General features: G+C 42.6%; 1 protein-coding gene across 2 annotated transcripts in view; it reads left to right on the top strand.

Annotated features, from left to right (window-relative positions):
• Nucleotides 1–13737, top strand: part of LOC139160025 (zinc finger protein 268-like) — a 38948-nt gene that overhangs the window by 9663 nt on the left and 15548 nt on the right. The window contains exon 3 of one of the 2 annotated variants that reach the window (XM_070737537.1): nucleotides 1100–4066. In XM_070737537.1, coding sequence (XP_070593638.1) covers nucleotides 2401–4066 — 1666 coding nt within the window. In that variant the 5' untranslated portion in view covers nucleotides 1100–2400. Of the gene's footprint in view, nucleotides 1–1099; nucleotides 5265–13737 lie in introns of those variants that run through there. The other variant, XM_070737534.1, reaches the window with a different exon arrangement.

The raw sequence follows: 13737 nt of genomic DNA, 5'->3' as shown, positions 1-13737 counted from the left end.
TAACTTTCATCAATCTTCTACATTTCCAAGTACAGTAGTACCTTGTGATACGAACCCCTCGTCATACGAACTTTTCGAGATACGAACCCGGGGTTCGGAACATTTTTGTCTCTTCTTAGGAACTTTTTTCACCTTACGAACCCACCGCCCGAACGCCGAACCCGGACGTTCGGCAAAAGTTCGGGTTCAGTGTTCAGGTTCGTAAGGCCGCCGAGAAGCGCCGCCGCCTGGCTGTTACCTTTTGAAACAGCCGGGGGGCTTCTCGGCGTTCCCCCGACATATTCCCCCGAACCCAAACTTTTGCCGGGAGGCTCAAATGGAGGTGGGGAATCCCAAATGGGAATTCCATGGGCGGAACTTTGACATCACGAAGACGTCCTTCCTGGCCGGCCGAAACGTGGACTCCAGGAAGGACGTCTCCGTGACGTCAAAGCTCCACCCATGGAATTCCCTATTGGGATTCCCTGCCTCCGTTTGAGCCTCCCGACCGGCCGACAGCTCCACGGCTCTTCTGGCAAGGTGACAGCTGGGCGGTGGGGCTTCTCGGCGGCCTCCCGAACCCAAACGCTGAGCCCGAACTTTTGCCAAACCTCCAGGTTTGGCGTTCAGGAGAACGCTGAGAAGCCCCCCAGCTGTTTCAAAAGGCGACAGACGGGCGGCGGGGCTTCTCGATGGCCTCCCAAACTCAAACCCGAACTTTTGCCGAACCTCCAGCTGTTTCAAAAGGTGACAGCCGGGCGGCGACGGCCAGCAGAGCCCCGTTTTGGCGATTGTTTTTTTTTTGCTTGCACGCATTAATTGATTTTACATTGTTTCCTATGGGAAACATTGTTTCGTCTTACAAACGTTTCGCCTTACGAACCTCCTCCCGGAACCAATTAAGTTCGTAAGACGAGGTATTACTGTAGTTTAATGCACTAAACACTAATGCAACATTATTGGCAACAAAAAGAAAGAGCAATATATGCATCAATATCATTTTTCTTGTTTATTGAATAAATTTAACATTTTTCAATTTGTGCTTAGAAGTTCTTTTTTTATATCTTCTGCAATCATTTTATAAACAATTAAAATTATTCTTTTTCTTTGAATCATACAGACAAAGAAGACAGCAATAAGATCATTGCAGACAACTGAGAATAACAAGCAACATTAAACATCTGTTCTGCCTAGCTACTACTAGCCACCCACAAACACGGAAATAAGTCAAACACATGACAGAAGAGCGATAAATCAAGAAGGTATTTTTATGTACAAAGGCTAAACACCTGCCTGAATGCAAGACCAAGACTGATTTATGAGCCCAGGGTTACTCACTCAGACTACCTGATACGGTTAGGCTTGTGCAAAGTAGTGTTAATGTATGAGTCCATAAAGTCAGAATTCCACACTCAAATCTGCACAGCCTTTCCTGCTTGAGTACCAAAGAGTTCACAGAAATCCAAACCAAAAGCAACCACGTTGCAACCTTGTTTCTTCTTTCCAAGTGCCAATGATAAATACCCACCCAAAGCACTCTGACCCTCCCTTTTTTATCAGGGTTGCAGCAGCATCATTAATTGTTAGCAGCTGTGCTCTATCATTTGTTTCTACACTTGCGCAGCTGCTTCTGCCTTCCCAGCATCTTCTGTACACGGGGATTCAGGATAGGATTATTCATGATGTCTTCTCCTGAGTCCAAGGAACCTCTAGCTGGTGGGCTGGCTGACCTCATTTCCTTGTCTGTCTCTTCCTGCTCACTGCCATTGTCTGCCTCTGATTCTGCTTCATTGTTTGAGGCAACCAGACAGGACTTCTGTACACAGATGACTCCCACTGATCGACATCAATCATCTACGTGAGCTGGCCTGGAGCCAACCACAACACCATCAAGGCAGAACATTTATTTTTCATTTCCTTGAGAAAACTCCAAAATTCTCCCCCTTTCCCAGCAGGTGGTCAAGAACAGATTTGAAACCGAAAAGAGTAGAGTATGCAGAACACAAGGTTACATCACAGGTAATCCTCAACTTACAACAATTCAATTAGTAATTGTTCGAAGTTACAGCAACACTGAAAAAAATGACCTATGACCAATGACTATTGCAGCCTTCCCATGGTCACGTAATTTATATTTGAATGCTTGGCAGTTAACTCATATTTCAAATCACAACTGAGTATGCACAAAATGATCTACATTGGAAAGAACAATACTAACATGGCCAAAACTTTAGTCAAAACAGCTCTGTTGTGATTCATGGAAGGACTCACATAGGAGAAAGGCCCTACAATGACGCCCTATATACTGAGCATGCCAACTTGGTGATACATTAGAGGACTCACACCAGGGAGTAATCATTTTAATATTCTGATTGTGGGGTAGGTTTTGGTCCGAACTCTGACCTTATGATACATTAGAAGATGTACGCAAAAAATAAATCATATGATTGTTCTGGTTGCGGGAAATGTTTCACTTCAAATTACCTCCTTCTGATGCACCAGAGAACACATACAGGAGAGAAACCGTATGAGTGTCCAGTTTGTGGGAAAGGTTTCACTCACAATTCCACCCTGCTGGTACATCAGAGGATTCACACAGGAGAGAAACCCTTTGAATGTCCTGATTGTGGGAAAAGTTTCAGTCTCAATTCTAGCCTGGTAAAACACCAGAGGACTCACACAGGAGAGAAACCGTTTAAATGTCCTGATTGTGGGAAACATTTCAGTCAGAATTCCACCCTACTGGTACATCAGCGGACTCACACAGGAGAGAAACCATTTGAATGTCCTGATTGTCGGAAATGTTTCAGTCAAAATTCTCATTTGGTGCTTCACCAGAGTATTCACACAGGAGATAAAATGTTTGAATGTCCTGTATGTGGGAAAAGTTTCAATCAAAATTCCCACCTGGTGGTACACCAGAGGATTCACACAGGAGAGAAACCCTTTGAATGTCCTGATTGTGGGAAGGGTTTCACTCGCAATTCCCACTTGGTGATACACCAGAGTATTCACACAGGAGAAAAGCCCTTTGAATGTCCTGATTGTGGAAAAAGTTTTAGTCAGAATTCCACTCTACTGGTACATCAGAGGACTCACACAGGAGAGAAACCCTTTGAATGTCCTGATTGTGGAAAATGTTTCAGTAACAATTCCTATTTTGTGGTACACCAGAGGATTCATTCAGGAGAGAAACCCTTTCAATGTCCTTTTTGTGGGGAAAGTTTCAGTTCCAATCCCAGCCTGGTAAAACACCAGAGGACTCACACAGGAGAGAAATCCTTTGAATGTCCTGACTGTGGGAAAAGTTTCAGTAAAAATTACCACTTGGTGGTACATCTGAGGACACACACAGGAGAGAAACCCTTTGAATGTCCGGATTGTGGGAAAACTTTCAGTCAAAATTCCCACTTGGTGGTACACCAGAGCATTCACACAAGAGAGAAACCCTTTGAATGCCCTTATTGTGGGAAAAGTTTCAGTCACAATTCACATCTGGTGAGACACCAGAGGACTCACACAGGAGAAAAACCGTATGAGTGTCCGGTTTGTGGGAAAGGTTTCACTGCCAATTCCAATCTGGTAATCCACAACAGGATTCACACGGGAGAGAAACCTTTTGAATGTCCTGACTGTGGGAAAAGTTTCAGACTAAATTCCCACTTGGTAAAACACCAAAGTATTCACACAGGAGAGAAACCCTTTAAATGTCCTGAATGTGGGAAAAATTTCAGTCAAAAGTATCACTTGGTGGTACATCTGAGGACTCACCTAGGAGAGAAACCATTTCAATGTAGTCTTTGTGGGAAAAGTTTCAGTCTCAATTCCGGCCTGGTGATCCACCAGAGGACTCACACAGGAGAAAAACCATATGAGTGTCCTGATTGTGGAAAAAGTTTCAGTCACAACTCCAACCTGATAAGACATCAGAGGACTCATACAGGAGAGAAATTCTTTGAATGTCCTGACTGTGGGAAAAGTTTCAGTGAAAAGTCCAACCTGGTACTTCACCAGAGGACTCACACAGGAGAGAAACCCTTTGAATGCACTAATTGTGGGAAAAGTTTCAGTTACAATTCCAGCCTGGTCAGACACCAGAGGACTCACAACAGGAGAGAAAGCCTTTGAATGTCCTGATTGTGGGAAAAGTTTCAGTCTCAATTCCAGTCTGGTGATCCACCAGAGGACTCACACAGGAGAAAAACCAAATGAGTGTCCTGATTGTGGGAAAAGTTTCAGTCAAAATTCCCACTTGGTGGGAACGCATGAGGACAACACACGAGAGAAACCATTTCAAGCATTTATGTTACCTTCCACAGCTTTTTAATTATTTCCTAAAATATTTCATTCTTTTAAGAGAAGGGTGGGCACTAACCCTCTAAATTCCCCCTTTTAGCATTATTAAAATATGTTGGTGAGAACGCAGGTTATTGGCAAAAGATTAAAAATTGATCAGATCAGGGAGACTTGATGAGTACTTTTAATTTTTTTGGTGGAAATGGGAAGCCATTGATAGAGGGGAGATTTCAACCATGAAAATCTTGTGGCCAGGGGAAAAATACTGAAAAGAAATTTACAGTATCCAATTTTCTATGCCAATTATTTTCAGAGGTTTGATATTATATCACTTTCTGTGAGCTTTCAGTTATGCTGGCAACCCCCTTTTTAAAGACATTTCCTGATTAATGCCACCGCTGTCCCGGATCCTATTGGGGGAGAAAATGGCAAGAGTAAGGTTGACTATGTTGGGTTTGTATCATTATCTTCCAAGATTATCACTGTATTAAGGGTTGAGACTGCAATCCGTACAACTCCAGTGGATTTACAACACTCCAGAAGGGAACTCTTATGGGGGAGAACACAAACTATCTATAGAAAAATATTTCCCTTCTTAAGTAGAAGTTCTATCAAACTTCAGATCGTGCAGAATGCAGCTGCAAGAGCAATCATGGGCTTCCCTAAATATGCCCATGTTACACCAACACTCCGCAGTCTGCATTGGTTGCCGATCGGTTTCCAGTCACAATTCAAAGTGTTGGTTATGACCTATAAAGCCCTTCATGGCACCGGACCAGATTATCTCTGGGACCGCCTTCTGCCGCACGAATCCCAGCGACCAGTTAGGTCCCACAGAGTGGGCCTTCTCCAGGTCCCGTCAACTAAACAATGTCGTTTGGTGGGACACAGGGGAAGAGCCTTCTCTGTGGCGGCCCCGGCCCTCTGGAACCAACTCTCCCCAGATTTCCTTTTTTTTTTTTTTCAATTTTTTATTAATTTTCATAAAATAGACAGACACACATACAAACAATAAACATAAAGTGGGGGTGTATTTCCCCCGCTTCTTTTGAAAGTATACATTCAAATACAGAAAAAGAATACATAATTGAATATATGTTAAGTATTAAAAAATTTAGTAAATTTGAGTTAAAGTTTTACAGATCTTGAATACGATGTAAATGTTGAATAAGGTTAGTATAACATAATTATCAAAAAATACCTTTAATATAATCTTAATTGCTATGGTAAAATACCATCAAACCATCAAACCAAACATTTAAGCTAATTTCAACTATTCTACATCAAAGTTCTTAGTATGTTACTTATACTTATACATAAACTACTATGTCATAATCATCAAAAAATACATTTGAACTAGTATTAATATTGTTATCACCCAGGTAAAAACAAATGCAGAAAATTAACTAGAGATAAATATGTATATCTTATTTTTTCTTATCTATCCATTTATAAACATTGTTCCATGTTTCATAAAATTTAGTATCTTCTTGATCGTTTAATCTTCTTGTCATCATGTCCATTTCAGCGCAATCTAGTATTTTAGCTATAGGTTATAGCTCTCCCCAGATTTCCTAGGTCCCCCACCCTCCTTGCCTTTCGTAAGCTTCTTAAAGCTTCTGTCGTCAGGCATGGGTGAACTGAGATATTCTTTCCCCCTAGGCTTCTACAATTTATGCATGGTATGTTTGTTTGTATGTATGATTGGTTTTAAAATAAGGGTTTTTAGCTGTTTTAGTATTGGATTGTCGCATGTTGTTTTTGCCACTGTTGTTAGCCGCCCCGAGTCTACGGAGAGGGGCGGCATACAAATCCAATAAATAAATAAATAAAATAGGACTATCCAAGACATGAGCATAATCTATACACTTTTACCGGCCTCCTTATCTATAGGAGAGAGCTTAATCTCTGGCTGGGCGGGTGCTACATTTAGTGCATTATTTTAATATCTTTTATTAGCAGTATTTTAACATCTCTTATAGCCTTGTTTTAATTTTATCGATTATATTTTATTGTTTAAATGGCAGGGGGTGTAATGAATTGAGTGATTGACTGATTTAATTATTGTAATATTGTGGGTGGGTGGGTGTATGGGATTAAATGCATGTATTATGGTAGATTGCGAGTGAAGTTGTATTGGGTATATTTATTTTAATTAAGGTGGGTGGGGTGATGAGTGTGTGTGAATGAATATGAATGTCGATGCAGACCGCCCAAGGAGGATTGAGGCCTGGGGAATGGGGGAGGCTATGTCTGGGGTAGTGGAGGGCCGGGAGTATACTGGTTTTGGCAGTATATGGTGGGAACCGAGGGGCAGGCCGCTCGCAAAGAACTAGGGTTCACTGCATAAGAGCAATTCCATGTTCTGGCCCCTGCCTTTTGTAAGCTCCTCAAAATCCACCTCTGCCGTCAGGCATGGGGGAACTAAGATAATCTTTCCCCCTAGGCTTCTACAATTTATGTATGGTATGTCTGTATGTATGATTGGTTTTATAACAAGGTTTTTTAGCTATTTTAGTATTGGATTTTGACATTCTGTTTTTATCACTGTTGTTAGCCGCCCCGAGTCCACGGAGAGGGGCGGCATACAAATCTAACAAATAAAATAAATAAATAAATAAATAAATAAATCTAGCTCAACCCGTATAACTTGTGATAGGCAAAGTCCGTAACCTGGACTCAGACTGTTGCTTCTCAATGCCAGGTTGGTTGGAAATAAAGCTCCCCTTACTCATGACTTATTTGTGGATGAGGAGGACAAACTGGCATATGTGACTGGGCCCTGGCTGGGCCCAGAGAGCGGAGTTCCCCTCTCGGAGATATGCCCAGCCGGGTTTCAGGTGTTGCACCAGCCACGACCCCATGGAAGGGATAGAGGAGTGGCAGTCATAGTGCAGAAGACCTCCAATCCGTGCAGGCTCCCTGTGCCTGACTTAGCCGGTTGTGAGTCTCTCCTCCTAAGATTGGATCTGTTCAGATGGGCCTGTTGCTTATGTACCTGCCTCACAGCTGCATGAAAACAGCTCTGCCTGTGCTGCTCGGGGCAGTAGCTGAGCTTGCGGTGGACTTCCCCAGACCTATAGTCTTGGGGGACTTCAATCCTCCGTTGCTTGGCGAATCCTCAGATGGCACAGGAGTTCACGGCCTCCATGGCAACCATGGGCCTGGCCCAAGTAGTGCAGGGTCCGACCCGTGAGGGGATCTACACACTCAACTTGATATTTCTCTCAGGGCAATAAAGTTATGATCTTAAGTTAAGGGGCTTAGATCAGTGATTTTCATCCTTTTTTGAGCCGCGGCACATTTTTTACATTTACAAAATCCTGGGGCACACCACCAACCAAAATGACACAAAATGACACTCTCCTCTCTTTTTCCATCCCTGTCTCCTCCCCCCCTTGTGTGTGTGTGTGTATACACTCTTGAACCATTTCCAAAACCAAGTGAGGGCTGGTTTTTCTCTCTCTCTTATTCTTTGGGTGCTTTTTATCCTATGCTTTAAATCAAGAGTCACTTCTCTCTCTCTTTTGTTTCTCTCTCTTTCCTCTCATTCTCTGCCTCAATCATTTTCTCATTTCTCTTTTTTCCTCCCCTTTTTGCTCATTTCTCTTCCCCCCCCTTCCTCTCATTCTCTCTCTTGCTTTTTTTCTCTTGAACTCTCTCTCTCTCTCTCTCTCTCTCTCTCTCTCTCTCTCTAGCTCTCAGCAAAAAGTTGCAAAACTGGAATCTGAGCTTCCTTCTTCACGGCACACCTGACCATGTCTCGCAGCACACTAGTGTGCCCCGGCACACTGGTTGAAAAACACTGGCTTAGATATTCTGCCTTTATCATGGTCAGAACATTACCTGCTGTGGTTTGACTTTACAACTCTAATCCTCCACAACAGGGAGATGGCACCTGTGTATGCTCTCTACATGGGGCTACCTTTGAAAAGTGTTCGGAAACTTCAGATCGTGCAAAATGCAGCTGCGAGAGCAGTCATGGGCCTACCTAGATATGCCCATGTTTCACCATCACTCCGCAGTCTGCATTGGCTGCCGATCAATTTCCGGTCACAATTCAAAGTGTTGGTTATGACCTTTAAAGCCCTTCATGGCATCGGACCAGAATATCTCCGAGACCGCCTCCTGCCGCACGAATCCCAGCGACCGATTAGGTCCCACAGAGTTGGCCTTCTCCGGGTTCCGTCAACTAAACAATGTCGGTTGGCGGGCCCCAGGGGAAGAGCCTTCTCTGTGGCAGCACCGGCCCTCTGGAACCAACTCCCCCCGGAGATTAGGACTGCCCCTGCTCTTCCTGCCTTCCGTAAACTCCTTAAAACCCACCTTTGCCGTCAGGCATGGGGGAACTGAAACATCTCCCCCTGGGCACGTTTAATTTATGCATGGTATGTCTGTGTGTGTGTCTGTTAGCATATGGGGTTTTTAATATTTAAACATTTTAAACTTGTCTGATTACCCATGATTTGTTTCTACATGTTGTGAGCCGCCCCGAGTCTTCGGAGAGGGGCGGCATACAAATCTAAGTAATAAATAATAAATAAATAAATGCTGTCAAAGTCCCTAGTGAAGGCAATGTCTTCAAAAGGGGCTAAGAGCAACCCAGCCGTGTGGGGTCACTCACGAACGCGAATCCTAGAAAGAAGAACCTGGACACATTCTCTCTCTGGGTGAAGTGACATAGTGTAGAGCCATGTACTCCTTTTTATTTGGGAACATAAGGAAATGGGGGATAATTACATATACATGTCAAGTGATACATCCAACAACACAACTTCAAACGTATCTTGAGTTCTTCCTTTCCCATAGATATCAAGAAACAATTTCCAAGAGCAGATGTTCTCACACCTAATTTCTCTGAAGTCTTCTTATCTCACTAATCTTCCTTAATTACTCTGTTGTTCTGTTGTATGCTTCAGGCAATGTAAATCCCCCCCCCCTTTGATCCTAGTGGAGTGGAGTGGTGAAAGCTTCCTTTGTTGTGAGATGTTTATTTGAGCCCTTTTGTTTCCCTGTAGTAATTGCCAGGAATGCAGATTAGGCAGGTTAGTGTCCTCCTGTCCTGGTTTTATAGAATCAGCGTCAGGCAGAGTATTTTTTATGCTAGAGGTCCAGATTTTTAATACAATCCTATTCTAACATAATTTGCTATGCTGCAACAGGCACCAATTAGGTGGTTCTGCTTCAGGCATCTAATGGACCCAGAGGGATTTCAGAGGGCACCACAGTCCAGCGGAGTCACTCATGGGGGCTTGGAATATGGCCTCAATGGAGGCTCTTGACTGGATTGCGCCTTTGCAACCTCTCTGTAGCAACAGACGCAGGAAAGCTCCTTGGTTCACTGAGGAGCTCCAGAGGATGAAACGACAAAAAAGACATTTGGAGGAGCATTGGAGGTCCAGTAAATCTAGATTTGACCGAACATTGTTAATATCTTATATTTGTTGGGATATACTGGTTTTTTTTAAAAAAAATATTTTTTATTGATTTTATTTTACATACAAATATTTAAACACCATACAAACAACATTAAAAATTTACAATTTCCTATATGCATAAAAAGTTAATCTTTTACAATTCTATTTACTATGCATTTTTTTAAATTTCCACCCAATTGTACAGTTTCTCCCACACTCTGTAGTAGTCCTTATTTTGTTGATTTTGTATCTCATATGTTAATTTGCTAAATTTGGCGCAGTCTAACATTTTTTAAATCACCATTTCTTCGTTTTGGGGTCTTTTCTTGCTTCCATACTTGTGCAAATGCTAATCTTGCAGCTGTGAGTATGTGATTTATTAAATAATACTTTTCTTTACTATGTTTGCCTCTAATTATTCCTAATAAGTACATTTCTGGTTTCATCTCAAGTTTATAATCCAATATTTCTTCCATCCATGTCTGAATTTGGGTCCAAATTTGGGAGATACTGTTGATGGCATGCTTGCCCTGTCTTGTAAAACATGCCTCTATGACATAGGGGAGGGGAGACAAATATAAAGACACTCCCATCCACTGGTGAGTCAATTTTTTTGATAACTGTACGGGGGCAGGTGCCCTGGTAGCCTATATATATTCAACTGCTCGATCCACAGCTCACATTAGAGAAACATCTTTCAGCTGTGGCGAGGGGGGCGTTTGCCCAGGATCGCCTGGTGCACCAGTTGCGGCCCTATTTGGACCGGGAGTCACTGCTCACAGTCACTCATGCCCTCATCACCTCGAGGCTCGACTACTGTAACGCTCTCTACATGGGGCTACCTTTGAAGAGTGTTCGGAAACTTCAGATCGTGCGAGAGCAATCATGGGCTTTCCCAAATATGCCCACGTTACTCCAATATTCCGCAGTCTGCACTGGTTGCCGATCAATTTCCGGTCACAATTCAAAGTGTTGGTTATTACCTATAAAGCCCTTCATGGCATCGGACCAGGATATCTGCGAGACCGCCTTCTGCCGCACGGTCCAGCGGTCGGTTAGGTCTCACAGAGTTGGTCTTCTCCGGGTCCCGTCGACTAAACAATGTCTGGCGGGACCCAGGGGAAGAGCCTTCTCTGTGGCAGCTCCGACCCTCTGGAATCAACTCCCTTCAGAGATTAGAACTGCTCCTACCCTCCTTGCCTTTCATAAACTCCTTAAAACCCACCTCTGTTGTCAAGCGCGGGGGAACTGAGACATCTCCCCCTGCCTATGTAGTTTTTGTGCATGATATGACTGTATGTATGTTTTTTATATTGGGGTTCCTTGCTTTTAGATTTTTAAATGTACAATTGTTATTTTAGATTCTAATTATTAGATTTGTCATTATATATTGTTTTTATCACTGTTGTGAGCCGCCCCGAGTCTGCGGAGAGGGGCGGCATACAAATCTAATAAATAAAAATAAATAAAATAAAATAAAAAATGACTCCTCCCCTTATTACTATTTTACTTCTCCACGCTGACTTCCTCTAACCTGTTGTTATGCTGGCTCCATGTTCTTGGCTGAAGACACGTGTGGGATACACAATCCAGTGCCATCCTCACATATGGGAGCATGTAGTAACTATTAAAATGGACTGAAATGTAAGTCTTATTACCTGCATTGGCAGCTCTGTGTTAGCAAAAACTTCAGAAGAGAAGGATTTAGGGATAGTCATTTCTGACAGTCTCAAAAAGGGTGAGCAGTGTGGTCGGGCAGTAGGAAAAGCAAGTAGGATGCTTGGCTGCATAGCTAGAGGTATAACAAGCAGGAAGAGGGAGATTGTGATCCCCCTATATAGAGCGCTGGTGAGGCCACATTTGGAATACTGTGTTCAGTTCTGGAGACCTCACCTACAAAAAGATATTGACAAAATTGAACGGGTCCAAAGACGGGCTACAAGAATGGTGGAAGGTCTTAAGCATAAAACGTATCAGGAAAGACTTAATGAACTCAATCTGTATAGTCTGGAGGACAGAAGGAAAAGGGGGGACATGATCGAAACATTTAAATATGTTAAAGGGTTAAATAGGGTTCAGGAGGGAAGTGTTTTTAATAGGAAAGTGAACACAAGAACAAGGGGACACAATCTGAAGTTAGTTGGGGGAAAGATCAAAAGCAACATGAGAAAATACTATTTTACTGAAAGAGTAGTAGATCCTTGGAACAAACTTCCAGCAGACGTGGTTGGTAAATCCACAGTAACTGAATTTAAACATGCCTGGGATAAACATAAATCCATTGTAAGATAAAATACAGGAAATAGTATAAGGGCAGACTAGATGGACCATGAGGTCTTTTTCTGCCATCAGCCTTCTATGTTTCTATGCATCCTGTAATGCATGATATCGAAAGGAATGAACTGAATTGCGAGTAAAAGATTGTACTTCTCACCTTATGCAAGGAGTGATTATTTGCTACTAAACACAGGGGATGGCCAGCCATGTGTTTTTCTTCTTGCCATGCTATATCTGCTGCAAACTAGTGTGAAACTCTGCTATTAATAATCAACACCCAATAATATTAAGACATCTAATGGCGATTGAGGCGGCAAGATCTTCCCATCTTTAGGCTGTCCTGCTCCGTCCTTGATATGACTGAAGCGCTGGAGCCCTTGCAGGGTACACCAGAGGAATTTAATCAAACAGGTGGAGGAGCTCACAGCTCCTATGGCCTTGTCCACTTCATCAGATGTCATGAGTTCAAACTCGTCCCATACAACTAGACTAAGACTTGCCCCAGTCACCTCAGTCAAAACTGCCCAGTTGGAGTCCAGGTCTGTCTGGATCTGAGTGATTTTGTGTCTACCCTGCAAGGGCTCCGCGGTAGAGTTTGAAGAGGTTTGCCTTACATTTATGTTACATTCGTATCAGGAAAGACTTAATGAACTCAATCTGTATAGTCTGGAGGACAGAAGGAAAAGGGGGGACATGATCGAAACATTTAAATATGTTAAAGGGTTAAATGAGGTCCAGGAGGGAAGTGTTTTTAATAGGAAAGTGAACACAAGAACAAGGAGACACAATCTGAAGTTAGTTGGGGGAAAGATCAAAAGCAACATGAGAAAATATTATTTTACTGAAAGAGTAGTAGATCCTTGGAACAAACTTCCAGCAGACGTGGTTGGTAAATCCACAGTAACTGAATTTAAACATGCCTGGGATAAACATATATCCATCCTAAGATAAAAATACAGGAAATAGTATAAGGGCAGACTAGATGGATCATGAGAAAGTCTTTCCTGATACGAATGTAACATAAATAAATGTAAGGCAAACCTCTTCAAACTCTACCGCAGAAAACATGACTTCAGCAACAGAATGATGAATGCCTGGAATGCATTACCTGACTCAGAGGTTTATTCCCCAAAGCCTCAAAATTTTAACCTTAAATTGTCTACTGTTGACCTCACCCAGGGTAAAATCCAGACAGTTCTGACAGGTTGTGAAGAACCAGTAGTGGAAATTTTGAGTAGTTCAGAGAACTGCAAATACCATCTCTGGCTGGCCCCAGAGTGGGGTGGGAATAGAGATTTTGCAGTTTTCTGTCCCTGTCACACCCATTAAGCCATGCCCATTAAGCCAAGCCATACCCACATAATGGGTAGTAAAAAAAATTGAATTTCACCACTGACCTCACCCCATTCCTAAGAGGCCTGTAAGGGACGTGCACAATTGCACCGACATGTCTACTGTCCCTGTCCTAATGTTCCTTTTTATTTGTAACCATCTCATGTAGTCATAAGTTGTAATCTTATATATGCTTGACAAATAAAAATAAAAAAGGTCTCCCACTTAGGCAAGAAAAGCTAAATGCACATCAATAGAAGAGGTTTTACCTGGCTCAAGAGCAGTAACAGTGAGAGGGACCTAGAAACAATCATATATGAGCTAGGAGTGTGTTGGAACTAGCAAAAAAGTCAATGTAGTCCTAGTCTTCAGCATCACAGAGATGGTGTCAAGATCATATGAAGTGTTAGTATTATACATTTATTTGTTTGTTTGT

This window comes from Erythrolamprus reginae, chromosome 2 (genome assembly GCF_031021105.1).
Source record: "Erythrolamprus reginae isolate rEryReg1 chromosome 2, rEryReg1.hap1, whole genome shotgun sequence".
Classification (NCBI taxonomy): Eukaryota; Metazoa; Chordata; class Lepidosauria; order Squamata; family Dipsadidae; genus Erythrolamprus; species Erythrolamprus reginae.
The sequence above is the reverse complement of the archived record's forward strand: the minus strand, read 5'-3'. Positions and strand labels throughout refer to the sequence as shown.